General features: G+C 40.0%; 1 protein-coding gene across 8 annotated transcripts in view; it reads right to left on the bottom strand.

Moving 5' to 3' along the window:
• Positions 1-4,165: 4,165 nt before the first annotated feature.
• Positions 4,166-17,332, bottom strand: part of LOC137012072 (transcription factor 4-like) — a 184,629-nt gene continuing 171,462 nt past the window's right edge. For 3 of the 8 annotated variants that reach the window (XM_067375079.1, XM_067375077.1, XM_067375078.1), the window contains 4 exons: positions 16,874-17,033; positions 14,962-15,191; positions 13,141-13,273; positions 4,166-9,031 (listed from right to left, as the gene is read on the bottom strand). In XM_067375079.1, coding sequence (XP_067231180.1) covers positions 8,983-9,031; positions 13,141-13,273; positions 14,962-15,191; positions 16,874-17,033 — 572 coding nt within the window. In that variant the 3' untranslated portion in view covers positions 4,166-8,982. Of the gene's footprint in view, positions 9,032-13,114; positions 13,274-14,961; positions 15,192-16,873; positions 17,034-17,332 lie in introns of all 8 variants that reach the window. The other 5 variants (XM_067375080.1, XM_067375082.1, XM_067375081.1 and 2 more) reach the window with 3 other exon arrangements.

The raw sequence follows: 17,332 nt of genomic DNA, 5'->3' as shown, positions 1-17,332 counted from the left end.
CTCAGGGGAATCGGCCACGGGGCTCTTAGAGAGAGCCTGAATAGCTCTGAGGACCAAACCTGGTTCCTCCAGAGCGGGGCCACCAGAAGGACTCTGTGCTGGTCTTCTCTGATACGCCTGATGACCTGGGGGATCAGTGCGATCGGAGGGAAAGCATAAAGGAGCGTGCTGGGCCATGTGTGGGCCAGAGCATCTACTTCCTTCGAGAAAAATGTTGGGCAATGAGAGTTGTCTTCTGAGGCGAAGAGGTCTACCTCTGCCTTCCCGAAGAACTCCCAGATCGTGAGGACCACTTGGGGGTAGAGCATCCACTCGTCGGAGGGGATGTTGCTCCGTGACAACATGTCCGCACCCAGATTGTTCCTGCCAGGAACATGAGTCGCTCTGAGCGACTGAAGCCTCGGAAGAGCCCATTCCAGCAGACGTTTCGCCAGAGCGCATAAGCGGCTGGACGAAAGACCGCCTTGGTGGTTCAGGTATGACACCACCGTCATACTGTCTGACCGAACTAGAACATGACGTCCCGTCAAGTAAGCCTGAAAGAACTGAAGGGCTTTCATCACTGCTAGCATCTCTAGACAGTTGATGTGTAAATGGCTTTCCTCGTGGCTCCACGAGCCGAAGGCCGGTCTGCCCTCGCACACAGCGCCCCAGCCCAAGTTGGAGGCGTCTGTTGAGAGCACCGTCCTCCGTGAGACCGCCTGTAAGGGGACTCCGCGTTGGAACCATACTGGATCCATCCAAGGTTTCAGGGCTAGAAGACAGGCCCGATTGACCTTGAGACATAGGCGGCCGTGCCGCCATGCGCTGGGAGGAACCCGGAACTTCAACCAGTACTGAAGAGGCCGCATCCGAAGAAGGCCTAGCTGCAGCACCGGGGAGGCGGAAGCCATCAGCCCTAGCAGCCTCTGGAAAAACTTCAGAGGGAGATAGGCTTTGTTCGTGACAGATGCCGTGAGCTGCTGAATTGCCAGGGCGCGCTCTGGCGAGACTACTGCCGTCATACGGACCGAGTCGAAAACTGCTCCCAGAAACGAGATTCGTTGAGTGGGGCATAGCGAGCTCTTGGCTAAGTTGACCCTGAGACCCAGGCATTGTAGATGGCTGAGGAGCACGGATCTGTGGCGTTCCAGCTCGTCTCGTGAACGGGCTAAGATGAGCCAGTCGTCGAGATAATTCAGAACCCGGATTCCCATCTGTCTCAGAGGGGAAAGCGCGCGTCCATGCACTTGGTGAAAGTGCGGGGAGCCAGAGACAGCCCGAAGGGCAGGACCGTATATTGGTATGCCACCCCTTCGTATGCGAATCTCAAGAATCGTCTGTGACGGGGGGCTATCTGGATGTGAAAATACGCATCCTTCAGGTCCAGCGAGCAGAACCAGTCCTCGGGGCAAATGTGCGCGAGGATCTGCTTCAGCGTCAGCATTTTGAACTTCCGTCTCGTGAGGGAGTGATTCAAAAGCCTGAGGTCTAGGATGGGTCTGAGACCGCCATCCTTTTTGGGGACCAGAAAGTAGCGGCTGTAAAAGCCTGTCTCGCTCTCTGACGGAGGAACCATTTCCACAGCTCCTTTTTCCAGCAACGACATGACTTCGGCCCGGAGGACATGAGCGTCGTCCGGATTGACCGATGTTTGAAGCACCCCGGCGAAGCGGGGGGGCCGTCGTGCAAACTGGAGCGAGTAGCCCTGGTTTACGATCCCCATGACCCATTCTGACACATCGGGGATGGCCTGCCAGGCCTCGGCCCGAGTGGCTAGGGGTTGAATAATGTTGGGTGACAGACCGCCGTTGAGAGGGTCGTACACCGCGAGGGGTGGAAGAGGAAATTTGCTCTTTTTGTGATGAGGTAAAAATTTGTCCGCCGTGAAAACGGCGTTTAGTGGGCGCAACAGGTGTGGGCCCAGCTGTCACTTGGAGTATGTTTCCCACGCCCGGAAATAAACGAGGCGGAGGGGAAATTACCCGTGGGAGCTTTTGGGGTGGTCCGGTCGTAACGGGACGGTCCCCCATCCTCTTCCTGTCCGACGAATCAGGACGACTTCGGAGGCACCGGGTCCAGCACAATCCTGGGCCGGGGTCCCTGGCGCCTCGGGAAGGGAGGGCGTCGCAGGGCGCGAGCGCTGGCGATGCTCCTGGGCGGCGCTGCCTGTGTTGCAGGTGGGGCTGGTTTGTTCTGCTGAGCCGGCGCAGTCCTGGGGCGGCTAGACGCAGAAGCGGAGCTGGAGCGCTTAGGCAAGAAATGCCTCATAGCCTGAGACGATTTCTGCGCGGCAGTAAAGCGCTCAGTGAAGCCATCCACTGCAGGCCCGAAGAGACCAGAAGGCGAGACCGGGGCGTCTAAGAAGGCCGTCTTGTCTAGGTCTTTGATCTCCGTTAGGTTGAGCCACAGGTGGCGCTCCAACACGACCAGGCTGGCCATGGAACGACCGATGGCCTGGGCCGTAGCCTTCGTAGCTCGCAGGGCAAGATCCGTGGCGCTGCGGAGATCTTTGAAGGCTGGCGCGTCGATTCCAGACTCATCCAGAGAGCGGAGGAGTTTGGCCTGGAATGCTTGAAATATGGCCATGGTGTGGAGCGCAGAGGCAGCTTGGCCCGCCGAGGTGTAAGCCCGTCCAGCCAGAGTAGAGGTGGTCCGACAGGGCTTGGAAGGAAGGGCCCTCTTCGTCTTCCAACCCACAGCCGCGGGAGGACAGAGGTGAGCAGCCACCGCTTCATCTAGGGGTGGCAAGCGCTCGTATCCCTTCTCCTCGGCGCCGTCGACGGCGGTGAGGGCGGAGCGGTGCGTAGTGTGGAGGCGGGCAGAGTAAGGAGCGCGCCACGACTTCGTCAGCTCTTCGTGGACCTCAGGAAAGAAGGGCGCTGAACGCTGGCGAGGTGCTTGGCGGCGGCCTGGCAGAAACCATTCGTCCAGGCGGCTGCGGGACGGCTCCTCTGGAGGGGCCCACTCGAGGTCCAGCTCTTCAACGGCTCTAGACAGGATGCGGAAGAGCTCGGCATCCATGCCCTGGCCATGCTCGATGGGTTCCAAGGGAGGCGGTGGAGCGGGGTCTTCCGGCTCGCCAGCCCATCCTTCCGCTTCGGAAGCCGCAAGAGACATGGAGTCGTCTTGTTCGTCGTCTGTTCCCCCGAATGGGGACGAGGTCACTCGCTTCTGCGGAGGGACGCTGCTCAGGGCGAGAGAACAGAACTGGAGAGAGTTCCCTGGGAGGAGAGGGCGAGGCACGCGGGGGCTGGGCCGGCGTGAGCTCGCTCAACTCCTGGCGCTGAGTCGCTCTACCCCGCTGTCTTTTCCTCGCCGGACCGCGGGAGGAAGGAGACGGGAGGGCGCGAGCGGCGAGATCGCCCTCAGTGAAGAAGGCGACCCGCGAGCGCAGGGAAGCGAGACTCATACACTCGCAGTGCGGGCATGAGTCTCCAGCGAGCGCGCCGTCTGCGTGGGGCTTGCCCAGGCAAGCGACACACTCGCTGTGTCCATCGTCGTCGTGCAGGGGGGCCCTGCAAGTACCACATGAGTGGCGGGGCATCGTGAGACGCCGCTGCCGTGAAAACGGCAATTGGGTGGCTCTTTTAGAGCGGCGAGGGCCGCGGAAGCTCTTAAAGCGGTGAAAACCGCTGGAAATCGCTCTTTTAGGAGCGGCGTTTAAGCCGCGGATGAAGCTCTCAGGCGGCGCGCCGGATGGCGGCAGGGGACGCACAGGAAGCGGCCGGAAGCGGGGAAGCGGGAGGCGGCGGCTCGGCGACGGCGCTAGAAGCTGCAGTCCGCGAGGGCGCCGGCGCTTTCTTCCACCGGCGAGTCCAGGCGAGTCCGCTGCGGGAGCCTCTTCAGACGGCGGCGAGAGCAGAAGGCGGCGAGCTTCTTCGGCTTCAGGCGGAGATCAGCGAAGAGAAGTAGATGTCGTCGCTGAAGGAGAAAACACTGAAATCCTATGGCGAAACGCCTGCTTATATAGCCCTATACCCCGCCCATTTCGGCGGGAATATTCGCGCGCTTTGTCGCCATAGGCCGCGCAGCTATGCCGCGCCGCCATTGGTTCAACAACTTGTCTATGAGTGAACCAATGACGGTGCAGTTACACTGCGTTATTGAAAAAGGCTTCAGCAGCGGGGAAAAAGGGAGACCTTTCCCCATACGCAGTACGAGTGAAGTATCGAAAGGGAATCACCATTACGTCTATAAACATGTTTAAACCACTGCACAAGCTCGACGGCAAACAAACACAGAAACCGGCTTGACTTATTGATTTTTCATTCCTCCTGTATCGCTGTGTTGTGCTTGGACATGCTCACAATTATGAAGCTCTTAAATCTGGGATTACATTTGTCATCTCGATTTGACTTTTTCTTTGACCTCATTCCAGTTTTTTTTTTCACATTATATGATGTGAAAGTTAACCGTCAAAAACGAACTCATGTGGAAGACTAGTTATGTAGGGTTTGCATATTCAGTAGACCTGTTTTCAGAGAATATCCCTTGCATTTTCTTTCTTAAAATTTATATGCATAAATTAACAAAAATAACTATTTGCCAATAAGAAAAAATTTACTATTCAAGTTAATATGTTATATGCAATTTAGCTTCTCAAGTAAATGCATCTAAAGGTGAATCGTGTCAAAAGGACACAAATAATGACTGTTTTCGAACAAGTTTCCCCTATTTTCCAATGGACAGGTAGTCTAAGCCCAAATGTAAATTTTAAACATTTTTTTTTTACCTGAAAACATGACAGAAACACTGATTATATGCAGTGCAACCCTTCATTGTTGGCTTGTGAGTGTTCAAGTTGGATTGACCCAATTCACTGATGTGAGCTTCATCTGGCAGTGGATATCGAAGATGATTTGAGCGACTCTCTTTATTGAAATCACACTCAAGTGACAGAAAGAAAACGCTTCCCCCCATTGACACGAAGCACAAAGCGCAGACGCGTCGAGCCGCTGAGCACGACCAACACGTTGAGAAATCAGCAAAGACCAGTTGTACGTTGCTGTTTGCGTCAAATAATCTTTATCTCACAATCCTCCATGTGAGGAGCACTTAAATAAACAGAGATGACACTGCCCAGGGTTGCTTTCTGAGGATGGAAAAGATCGCTTACAGTTCAGTTCTGCATTTGACTAAAAAAAAATCAGTTCATAAAAGCAAGAACAAGTATGTACATTATGAACAACCAAGAGGAAAACATCATCTTTTCCACTGCAATCATAGTAATTCAATTGGCTACAACAACATGATGTGGCACAAGGAGAGAATTAGTCAAACATCTTTAGCACTGGCAAAATACAACTTCAGATGTTCAAAATTTACTGAAGGACAAGAACACTAGCATGTCTGAAGCAATGCAAAAGTACAGATGTACCACACTTGTCAATACTAGGCTTTTGCTGGAGTGTCTTTTTGAACCTGAAAAATAAAGTAGAAAAACTGACATTGTGCATGTTGCGGAAAGGCTTAATCTTTAATATGAATGTATTTGAATTGAAGTAAATGTTCCATGCATTTACAGTTTTAACAATAACCTAAAAAACTTAATGCAATGCATATTTGTCAAATATTTGCATACATTTCATTTGATTTAAATCATCTAAATGCATTTAATCAAATTGCTTAGAATCAGTATCTACTAAAAATGATCTAGTTAAAGGGGCCAGGCCTATATGTAAGAATGTTCATGCATTAATCGCTTTTTATAGCCATTGCGGTAACAGCTTGTAAGTAAACTTAAAAAACGAGACCTTCCCCGACTTCATAGGTTGTCTGTGAACGCCTGAAGACTGATTTTGTTTTTTAATGTAAAAAAACTCGGGACGTTTCTGCCGGGAAAATCAAAACAATGTGATGTTTAGGCGCGCTAATAATGCCGGAAGAGCTATTCTTGTACTGTAATCCCAATGTGTCATGCAAAGAAAATGGATTAATTCAAACTATAGTCTCATATAGCCAGATCTATATAGTCTAAAATGTACTTTATAAACTATCATAAGTGTAATTTTAATTACCTCATCTGTCGACATGACGGCGGTGAGTTGCAGAGCTCGCGCAAACATATCCACATCGTTACGATCACATGCTTTCTGAACTGCTGTTTCGACGCTGTATTTTTTGTTGTTGTTTCGTTATTGAGAGGAAAGCAGCAATATTTACATTTACATCTAAATGTTCTCAGCGTGCATGGCATCCAAGACTAAATCCTGAAATCTCAAAAACTGGTCGGCGAACTCATAATTAAATAACATACTTCAAATCAGCAACAAAATCTGACATGAACTGTCCCATAAATGTTGTTTCTTATGCTCAAATAGCGTATTTTTCAGGCTAGACGAGCCAATGCACATGCGCACTCCCGGAGCTTCTAACGGCAGCTGCAGTGACGCAATGACTTTATCAATCAGCGATTGGCTCTTTTACTTGCAAGGCGGGAAGTATTCCGCATGTTGCGTGTTGCAGTTTCTGCATGAGTATATCGGGGCATCGCGTTCAGTTTCTTGTGCACGAGCAGTAAGTTCACTTAACAAAGGTGTCGCTAATAACAAGGGTTTCTGAATTCTTCATATAGCCCGTTAATATATAAAATGTGACTAGCTGTGGAACAAGCGATATTGAGTTAGTTAAAATGTATGAGATTGAAACATTGGATTTATTGATAAAAATATAAACACATTCATTTTATTAGTACTGTTACAGAAATCTGACTTGTTCCATTTATGCTTGACAGACAAATATGCATTGCATTAAGTTGTTTGTTTGTTAAAACGGCATGGAAATTTTATATGCAATTCATATAGATCAATCTTAAATTTAGGCCCAGGTATTTTTTGAGCGTGAGGGCCGGTGGCAAATGCGCAGCACATCCGAGTCGTCGTTTTAAAGTCGAGTCGATTCTTTCAGCGATGTGTCACAAGTCTCTTTACAAAAAGTGATAACGGAAATTAAGGTCTGATTGTTGACACACGTTAAACGCTAATCAATCACGTCTTGACCAGGCCACATGATCAACGGCAGGGAACGGCAGTAAACAAACGTCGTCAACCCTGCTCGTGACTTCTATTTACACAGAAAATACTCAATTAAAAATGACAATGTCATGATGAAAGAGGATGAGAGAATTATCATATAGCTTTGATTCCCGACCCCCACCACCCACCTTTAGAAAAGAAAAAAATGTTCCCAGAAATATAAACATAATCTTTTTTTTTTTTTGCTTTTGTTCTCACTACATTTTCAATGTGACACGTTTCAACACACAATGAATTATTTTTTTCCAAAAAAAAAAAAAAAAAAGAAAAAGAAAAAAACTGATACAACGCATTTCTAAACACAAAATAACAACAGCCTACATGTAAAAATATAACTTTTACATACACAATTTCAAAATAATGGTAAGTTTGCATTTGTTGCATACAATTTACAAATGTCCGTGTTTCCCTTGCCGGCCGCAGCTGTAGCGGGAGCGGACGACACTTCGGTCCCGCGGAGGCGCCGTTAGGATCGCGCCGACATTTTGAAAAATATCACAACAGAGTCACGTGTCTCGGAGCGGATACCGGACGTCTCCAGAAAGAAAGAAACATCAATCCTCGTGAACTCTCCTTTCCGTCGGACTCTCCTTTGTTTATATACTGTATATATTTCTACATTTATATATAGCGATTTTCTAATAGACTTTTTTGTCCACTTTCAGTGCCTCCCGTTGATTGCGTCGATAAAACCACCGCCGATCCTCACAGATCACCCGCGGCTTCGTAATCATATTTTTTTCCTTTTTTTGACAGAGAAACCAGTACAGACAAAGAATAGAGAGATAAAAAAAGAAGAAAAGCCATTTTACACGTACAACCACACATTTGTACTGAGGACTACAGCGGCTCAACAACAAGCCAGTATTCATAAAAGCAGATATCTATAATACAATGCTCAATAACGACGTGACAGGTGGGCGGGGCTGTGGGTGGAGCCACGAGGGGGTGGACACACCTTCTAATTACATATAGCCATACAGTACATTAAATACAGTTTATCCAAAAAAATACTTTTTTTACCTTTTTACTTTTTTTTTTTAAATCCCAGGCCGTAAAACGCCTGACTGCATAGACCTAATGACTAACGTTTTCCTAAGCTTGCATCCTAGAAAGTTCTGATAATGTTCTCCTCCAGTTGTGTGATGATATGAGCTCTAAAAGGCACATTGGTTGAAGTTTAGTCATGTTAAAATTGCATCTTCGGGGTCCGGGAGGGCTCAAGGAGAGGAGATGGCTAGAGAACGAACAAAAAAACGGAGAGAAATGACCTGCTGCGGCTAATAAAGCGCGTCTGCTCTTAACCTCTGAAGTGACCGCGAGGTCTTTAAGAGCAAAGCTGCGTTCGCTGACAGACGGGCGTTCGTAAAATGCGCCCGAACCGGTGAAGGAACGGCCTCTAAACCTTCTCTGTCGGGGTCTGCTGGTTTCAAAACAGTTTGACGTCCCTGTCAGCTTCTCGAAAAGAACTAAAATAACATTATTGCAAACGGTTTTGTGAAATTCTACAGCCTAATTCCGTCGAATGCGTTTGATTGACAGCCTCTCTCGTCCCGATTCTGATTCGGAATTTCAGAATTCTCTTCTTCCACGAGGAGTTCCGTGAGGCACAGCTACAAAAGTTCCACAGTGTGGACAGGATTGCCATTGAAATCAGAGGGCTGGTCTCGACACCTCCAAATGTCTGTACAACTCCATGATATGTTTGAAGAATCCTCCATCTGCACCTTTCAAATCTTGTGAGTGTGTGTGTGTGTGTGTGTGTACATAAAAACGTCTTCTTTTTGAACAGGGAATGCTCGGAGGAAGATATGGACAGCCATCCCACGTGACTCATTTACAGTATATATATCTTCAGATGGCGTGACGCAGTCGGGAACAGGAACACGTAGAAGTTGGTCGGTCAGATGGAAGTTTGATTGATTCACTGATTGTTTGACTGACGTTCAGGGCAGAAATGACTCTGTCAAAGGAAGTGATCGCTCATCATTTTGATGAATTCTGGCAGCTTTGACCTGAGAGACGGACGGACAGAGAGAGAAGGGGAAGTTAACATATAGTAGGCTACATATACATATATTCATATGGTAAAGTATCGCAAACACACTAGAAAAATGATGGAAAAAATATGAGATGGGAGGTATGTTTTCACGTCCTCTCACAAATGTGTCTCGGGGCAGTGCAAAACATTTGCGAGAGAACGCAAAATCGTTCTCAATCTTTTTCATCACCATGTGTCCCTTTAGGGGCTCCGTAGATTTTCATTCTTAAAGGATTAGTTCACTTTCAAATAAAATCTTCCTGATAATCCTGGAATGTTTTCCTCAAAAACCTTCATTTCTTTTCCACTGAAGAAAGAAAGACATGAACATCTTGGATGACATGATGGGGGTGAGTAAATAATCAGGAAATTTGAATTTGAAAGTGAACTAATCCTTTAATCATTGATTGTGTAATGGAAAAAAAAACCTCATGCAAAAAACATAAAAGTAATAGAAGTATTCTCATTAATATAAGACAGTACTGAAAATGATACTTTATGGACATTTCTTGTATTAAAAGCAGCAAAATTTAAATGCAATACAAGAAATGTTTACCTAAATACTGTTATTTTAAAAATCCCTAGTAAATGTGTGTTGATCTGAGGTTCAATATAAAAAGTGAATCTCTTTCTAGTGATGCATTAAATCCAGCTACAGATTCTACAAAGTTTAATGATATATATAAGAGATTTTAGGTGAGAATGTAGTTGTTTAGACCTGAAATATGTTACTCATATTTAATCATAGCACCTATTTTACAATTTGTTTAGACGTTATCTGAGATCCAGGTCTTTCAGAGCTCGAGTACCCGCTGAGAACAGCTTCATCTCGGCCAGTGCTTCGGGATTTGCCGCTGGCTCTTATAGTGGTTAAACAGGAGATATAATTCAGTTTGGGTTCATAAAACGGGCAATCTTTGGTTTTATTAATCTATTACTTGTTCCTGAGCAAATCGAATTGGGCTATGTTAAAATAATTTATTATTACGGTTATATTTAACGTACATCCTGTAGAGCACTGTGTTTGCACGTTTGACTGAATTGTACAGTTGTGTTTATTTACTATTGTCATTTATAATGGCTTATGTTGTTAATTTAAATATTGTTGTTCAATTTAAATGGGATATAACGTTAATATTATGGACATTGACCTAAAGAATGAATGTTATCCACCTTATTCCTACGCTGAATTATGGGAGTAACTTCCGTTAAACTGTAAACAGTCAGTGAAAGATTCGCTCTATGAACGCAATAATACGCTTTAATTTTAAAGTGGGTAAAGATGACATTAAAACGAACATTAAAAGGACATTTAAAAGTGTAAAAGCATCAACAAGGTACTTTCAACAGACCATGAAAAAGTGTGATTCTTTCCACCGCAATGACAGACAGGTTAACTATAGTGATATATATCTGTATTATGTAATATATGTTCCTTAATTAAAAATGTTCATGAACTTCAGCATTGCGTGATACTATTTCAAAGTGATTTCTGTCATTTTTACAGATAATAAATTGTATTTACCTGTGAAAACAAACCTGGAAAGAGACGTGAGGATTTGAGGAGATTCTTTGTGCATTCCAGTGAATTATTAATCATAAATTATATCAGGAGAACACACCACACAGTATATGTTATCCTTTTTCATACTATTACAGCGGTATGCAAAGAGACAAAATAAAATAATCGGGAGGATAGAAAGCAGCGGCTGAAAAGAGCTCTTGCCATAGATATTCTTGTTATAACGTTACGTTAAATGTTATTCTCATGATGTCTGAAAATAAAACATGAAAGAAACATTGACAGCTCATTCAGTCAAACTGACGGATAAGATTTATTTGTAGGGCAACCTTATGATTTGAAACAATTCGTTTCAGTCTTTTTAAATGGAAGTTCCCCAAACCGGAAGTGCGACCCATAATTCAAAACGCAGTAGACTCGTCAGGAATAAGGTGGATATCAGACAGGTAATGCTCTCTCTCTCTCTCAATACTGTACAAAATACAATGAGTTTCAATGGAGGGGCTCAACATCAGTTCATCACTAGTTTTAAAGTGTCGTTTTAGAATTAGTAACGGAGCCACACTGTTTTTACCTACGACCGAATCACAGCCGTGCTGATATACAGCCATATCACACAGCTACTGATATATATAACACTAAAGAATGATATAATGTCATGCAAAACAACTTATTGGTCCTAATAATAGGCTTCATATTCTGAATACAAAATATAATTTCTGTTGATTTTTGAATAAAATGCGACCTGTGAAGACACGAAGATTTTTCAAAGATTCAAACAAAACAAAGATTAATAAAGTACAGTAGCAGCCTAAAGTGACCCTACAAGTTCAATTAAACCATGAAAATATGAGAAAAAATATTATATACACCCTGCCCTCCAAAAGTTTGGAAACACCCCTGGCAAAGTGTGGTTTTGGACGATATCAGCATAAATCCTGATCATTTTTTGGTGCAAATACATTACAGTAACTTGACATTATCATTGAAGACCAGCAATAATAATTTTCATTTTGATTACATAATAATGGCAATATATTCATGTCAAAGTCAGACATGCTGTGATGCTGGTTACTGGTTAAACTTGGCCCAGGTTTGTAAAAGATTTTTGGGTCAGCACACCTTAATAGCTTCAATAATTGATTGCCAATTAAGTTTAGAATACAATGAACCAATCAGAGCCCAGTTTAGGTCAGATAGCTGCTAATGCTGGACATTTTGATGAATCGAAAATGTACGTTTTTTTCTATGTATAAACTGTTTATATAATAAAATATGTTTTTATAGTTTGTGTTGTTCCTTATCAGTGCAAAATTATCACAAATTAAAAAGGATTCATGCCAATATTGTCCAAAATCCCACTTTTCTAGGGTGGTTTCCAAACTTTTGGAGGGCAGTGTGTATATATATTAAATATGAGGGAAGAACAAAAGTTGGTTTAGGTATTTATCTAACAAAATTATGTGACAAAAAAGAGGCAAACTACAGCTACAGATTTTATTTTACTATGTAAATAATAAGTGCATAGAAAAACAATCAGTTATTAATATTTCATTAGTTTGCATAGTTTCTCTGTAAATTATGTCGGCACAATTTGTCATGTTTCATTGCGTTATCATCACAACATTTCACATTTAATTCAGTGTTTCTTGCTATTTGCAATTAATTTACTAGCAATTTCTGAGTGAAACTTGTTTCAACACCGTTTTTTCCTTTCCATGTATGCCTCTAAAAATGTGATCTTTAAAAACATCTTTGTACTTTCGGAGAATGTTTTTCGCCTATCATAAATTATGCAAATGAACGAGAGGATGAATGAACCGGGTTTAATTCGCACCTTCAGTTGTACCTTAATTATAAGTTGTAAACTCATTAACAGCACATTACAGTCATTTACACGGGGAACACGAACCTTTGGAACCGCATGTATCTGTTCACACCCATAATGCAATGTGAACATTGCACTTTTCACCTTTATACCCACACAAGTATTAAAAAACCCAAACAAACAAACAAACAATGTGAAGAATAAAACATATAAACTTCTGAATGAAATGGTCAGTGATATTGTGTACATGTACCTTTAAATGGTCAAATGTGCATTGTGTACAAACATCTTTGGCTTTATTAATTAAATATATATTGTGAATTAATAATAGTTAGTATAGTAAAGTCTATATAGTTTGAAATCAAAATCTATATGTACACATTATAACCCACACATACGGCCAATCTGTTGTTAAAATGCGCCCATTTTTACACTTTTAGAGGTTATGAGGTTTTGTTTTTGTTGCCACACAGAAAACCATTCCGTTAAGTTAAAGTGGCATGTGACCAATCAGGGGAAGTCCAAACGTTCTGCATCACTTTGCCCAATAATTCTGTTTATTGTGCCAAAATTGAGACAAAACAAGTGATTGCAGAGTGTTAGTAGTGAACAAGCTTGGTTTAGCCGAATTGAGATTTTGGTTTGGGTTAAAGGCACATCATGGGACATGTACAACAGCAGATTAGTGTAGAGTGAAATATTCTGACCATTTACGGGGAGTGTGGCTCTTTACATTTGTCCCATGGGATTGGACGCCTCGCCCATGCCGTGGTGGGAACCGGCCAATGAGAGAGGAGGGCCGTCCGACGACACCTTCTCTTCTTCTCGTCTCTTCAGACACGCCGCCTTTGGATTCAGATTCCGCTCTGGAACGGGAACAAACACAGAGTCACTCGAGTGCACATGCTGATCTGATCCTGGTGAACCTCTGAACAGCGTCCTTATTTAGCTGATACGCCGCCATCATGAGGACTAAAGTGTCATTACGGCCAAACAGAAGCTCGTCTGAGAGCTGACCTATATATATATATATATATATATATATATACACACACAAATATATGAATTTGTGTATATATGATAATATAAAATATATTATTTTAACATATTAATTATAAATAATTACTATATTAACCATTATAAAAAATGTTATATTGTAAAAGACTATATAATTGAAAAATAATATTTATAAACTGAAAGAGCTTTATATACACTGAAAAACAACCGGTGCAGGATTCACTTAAGCACATTTCACTAATAATTGTGAAATTATGAAACGCAGAATTTTTGTTGTAAACCATATTTCCATAATTTTTGTTTCATTTACAACTTGTAAAAATGATTTTTATGGTGTAAAAGACTTTTTAATATTTATGATATAATTGAAAAATAATATTATTTATGATTAATCATATAAAAAATAATGATATGAAATTATATATATATATATATATATATATATATATATATATATATATATATATGTTTAAAAAGATTGTAAATAAAATAATATTTTTATAGTGTGAAAGACTTTAATATTTATAATATCACTGAAAAATAATATTATTTATAATGATTAATCATATAAAACAATAATGAAATTAAATTATATATATATATATATATATATATATATACACACACACAATATATATTATATTATTATATTTAAATATAAATGTTTATTTTTAATATTGTAAATAAAATAATAAATATAAATATTTCAACATATTTATTATAATAAATAATTACTATATTATAAAAAACATTTTTATAGTGTAAAAGTTATGTATATCAATGAAAAATTATTTTATAATTATATTATTTATATATTATTTATAATGATTAATTATATAAAAATAATATTTATAATATTAAATTGTTTATATTTATATATATATATAATATAAAATATATTATTTTTTGATTAAATATAATATAAAATTGTTTATTTTTATCCCATTGTAAATAAAATAATATTAAACAAGTATTATTTTGACATGAATCATAAATCATTACTTTATTAATTATTATAAAACAGTTATATTTATATTAAGAATATATAATAAAATGATAATAATATTAATTTGTGTATATATTATAATATAAAATATATTATTTTAACATATTAATTATAAATAATTACTATATTAACCATTATAAAAAATGTTATATTGTAAAAGACTTTATAATTGAAAAATAATAATATTTCTAATTATATATATATATATATATATATATATATATATATAAATATATTATTGTTATTTTATTAAATATAAATAATATAAAAATACTTTGTTTTATTATTGTAAATAAAATAAGTTATAAATATTATTTTGACATATTAACTACTATAAATAATTACTATATTATTCATATTTGCAATAATCTAATTCTGAGGAAAATGAAAGAACCTTTTGCAGTTCGAGCAAACGAAAAGATATTCATAAGTGATATACTTTCTGGTGTGTATGCCATGCTGTAAAAGGTCAAGTGGAGAGCACTGTATTGTGGGATACAGCAGAATGTAGCATCTGCAGTAGACACTGACCTCGGACCTGCTGCTCCAGGCTCAGGATGACGGCGACGGCCTGGTGCAGGATGAGCAGTTTGGTCTGGGGTTTGTCGCTCTTCAGGTGGAGCTGCACCATGCGGCCCAGCTCCTTGAAGGCCTCGTTGATGTCCCGCACGCGCAGACGCTCACGGGCATTATTCGCCATCCGCCGCTCCTTCTCCCGCTCCAGCTTCTGCTCCGGCGTCAGGTCCTCGTCGTCGTTGTTGCTGTGGAGCGAAGCGTGGGATTGTGAGGGTTAAAGACACGAAACCCTGAGTGACATCAGAGCGCGACGTCACCATATCAGAACTGGACACGTTTAGAAAATATAAAAACTCTGAAATTACAGATATTTAAAGTACATGTCTAATAGATTAAAAAAAATATATATAAAATACTAAAAATGTCAAGTATGTAAAAAGATGTAAAAGATACAAAAAGTTCTAGATAAATGGAATATAAAAAGTATATAAAAAGATAATGCAAAAAGTACATAAAATTTAATATAATTTAAGATCAGAAATCACACTTCAGGTTACAAAGTTCGTTTCTTGAAATTTGAATCGAATGAGTCGAATTGGTCATTCCAGGTGGAAACCTATAAACCCTGTCAGGCGTTTATCCTGGAAATGTCTGGGAATGTTGGGATGAATTTGGGAACCAGGACGTGCCCTACTCTCATGTGAGATGAGAAACAGCTAAAATCTGGCTCAAGACCAGAGGAGATGCTGATCAACCCAAATGTGTCTTATCGTTTCAGACTAATTATACATGCTTCGTCAACAATTATGAAGAATTGGTTTTTAAAAGTGATGCAAATGTAAACAAGACTCATATGAGCAGCTGTTGATTATGTGTGTATTATAACAAAACCTTTCTGTAATATTGTTGGCTGTTATTTGAATTAGTTTTTATTTTTATATTTTCAGTATTAATTTTTAAATTCATGTTTGCATTCAAGTTTTAGTTATTTTGTGGTCATTTTTATACTTTTTGTAATGTATTTATATAGTTTTTATTAGATTTATTTTAGTTTTGCTTTTAGATATTTTAGTACATCAAAGTATAAAATAAAATAAAGACATTTTGCTTGTGCAACTAGCAGAAAAAAAAATAAGTTTAAGTTTATATGTATATATTATATATATATACATTTTATTTTATTTCAGTTAATTTTTATTGCATTTATTTATTTATTTTTATTTGTATATATAGTTTTTTTATAAAATAAAATAAAGAAATTTTGCTTGTGCAACTAGCCAAAATAAAATAATTTTTTTTATATATCTATTTTAGTTTTATATTTTCAGTATTAATTTTTTAATTCAAGTTTTCATTCAGATTTTAGTTATTTTGTTTTCATTTTTATCCGTTCTTTTTTTTCTTTTTCTTTTCAAACGTGTCTATAATTTGTAATTATTTTTATTTCAATTTTGGTTTTAGTTATTTTAGTACATAAAAAAACAAAAAAACAAAACAATTTTGCTAAATATGTTTAAGTTTTTTTTATATATATATTTTATTTCAGTTATTTTTTATTGCATTTAAAGTTTTTTTATATTTCTATATAATTTTTTTCATTAATTTTTAGTTTTAGTTATTTTAATACATAAAAACAAAACGGAAAAGAGAAATAAATTAATTTTAGTTAAAATTTATTTTATTTAAAGCAACTTTTTTGAGTTAAATATATTAACCCTGGTTAATGCATTAACTAAATTTATCAAATGAGACATTAAATACTTGTTTTGATGTGGTTTTCCTGACTGCACGTGTGTGTGTGTGTGTGTTTCGGGTTGAGTTTTGGTTGGGTTTGTCATCTGTGCGTTTAGCTGCCTCTCAGAACACGCGTCACTTCATCAAAGTCCAGACGGCGTTTGAATGAAGCGATGCTCACGGTACAGTTTACCTAGATCTTGACCTCTCTATAGCTTTCAGATCCTTGTCCATGTCGTCCTTCTTGTTGTCCAGAGATTTGCTGTCCTGTAGATTCTCGTCTCCTTCATCTTCAGATTTGATCTCTGAGCTCACAGACGAGGTGCTCTGACCCTGCAGGCCGCCGGAGAGAGCTGGAGAGCACAAACACAGCGTCAGCGAGGAACATCACCGCCGTCACGTCTCCAACCGCGCTCAATATCAACTCAAACAGACAGTCAGATCACCTGAACATTACGCACACAGTTAAACTTCTGAATTACAAATGCTGCATGAATCTGACAGCAGTTTGACGGTGTAATCATGTCACTTCAGAGGATATGAGAACAACAGAATATATATATATATATGTGTGTGTGTGTGTGTGTGTTTGAGAAGCAGAGAGTGACGGTGGGAGGATGAATAGAGTTATAGAGTTGGTTCCAGACAGCTG

The sequence above is a fragment of the Chanodichthys erythropterus genome, chromosome 22 (genome assembly GCF_024489055.1).
Source record: "Chanodichthys erythropterus isolate Z2021 chromosome 22, ASM2448905v1, whole genome shotgun sequence".
Classification (NCBI taxonomy): domain Eukaryota; kingdom Metazoa; phylum Chordata; class Actinopteri; order Cypriniformes; family Xenocyprididae; genus Chanodichthys; species Chanodichthys erythropterus.
Note: the sequence above shows the minus strand (reverse complement) of the source record. Positions and strands in the feature narration are given on the sequence as shown.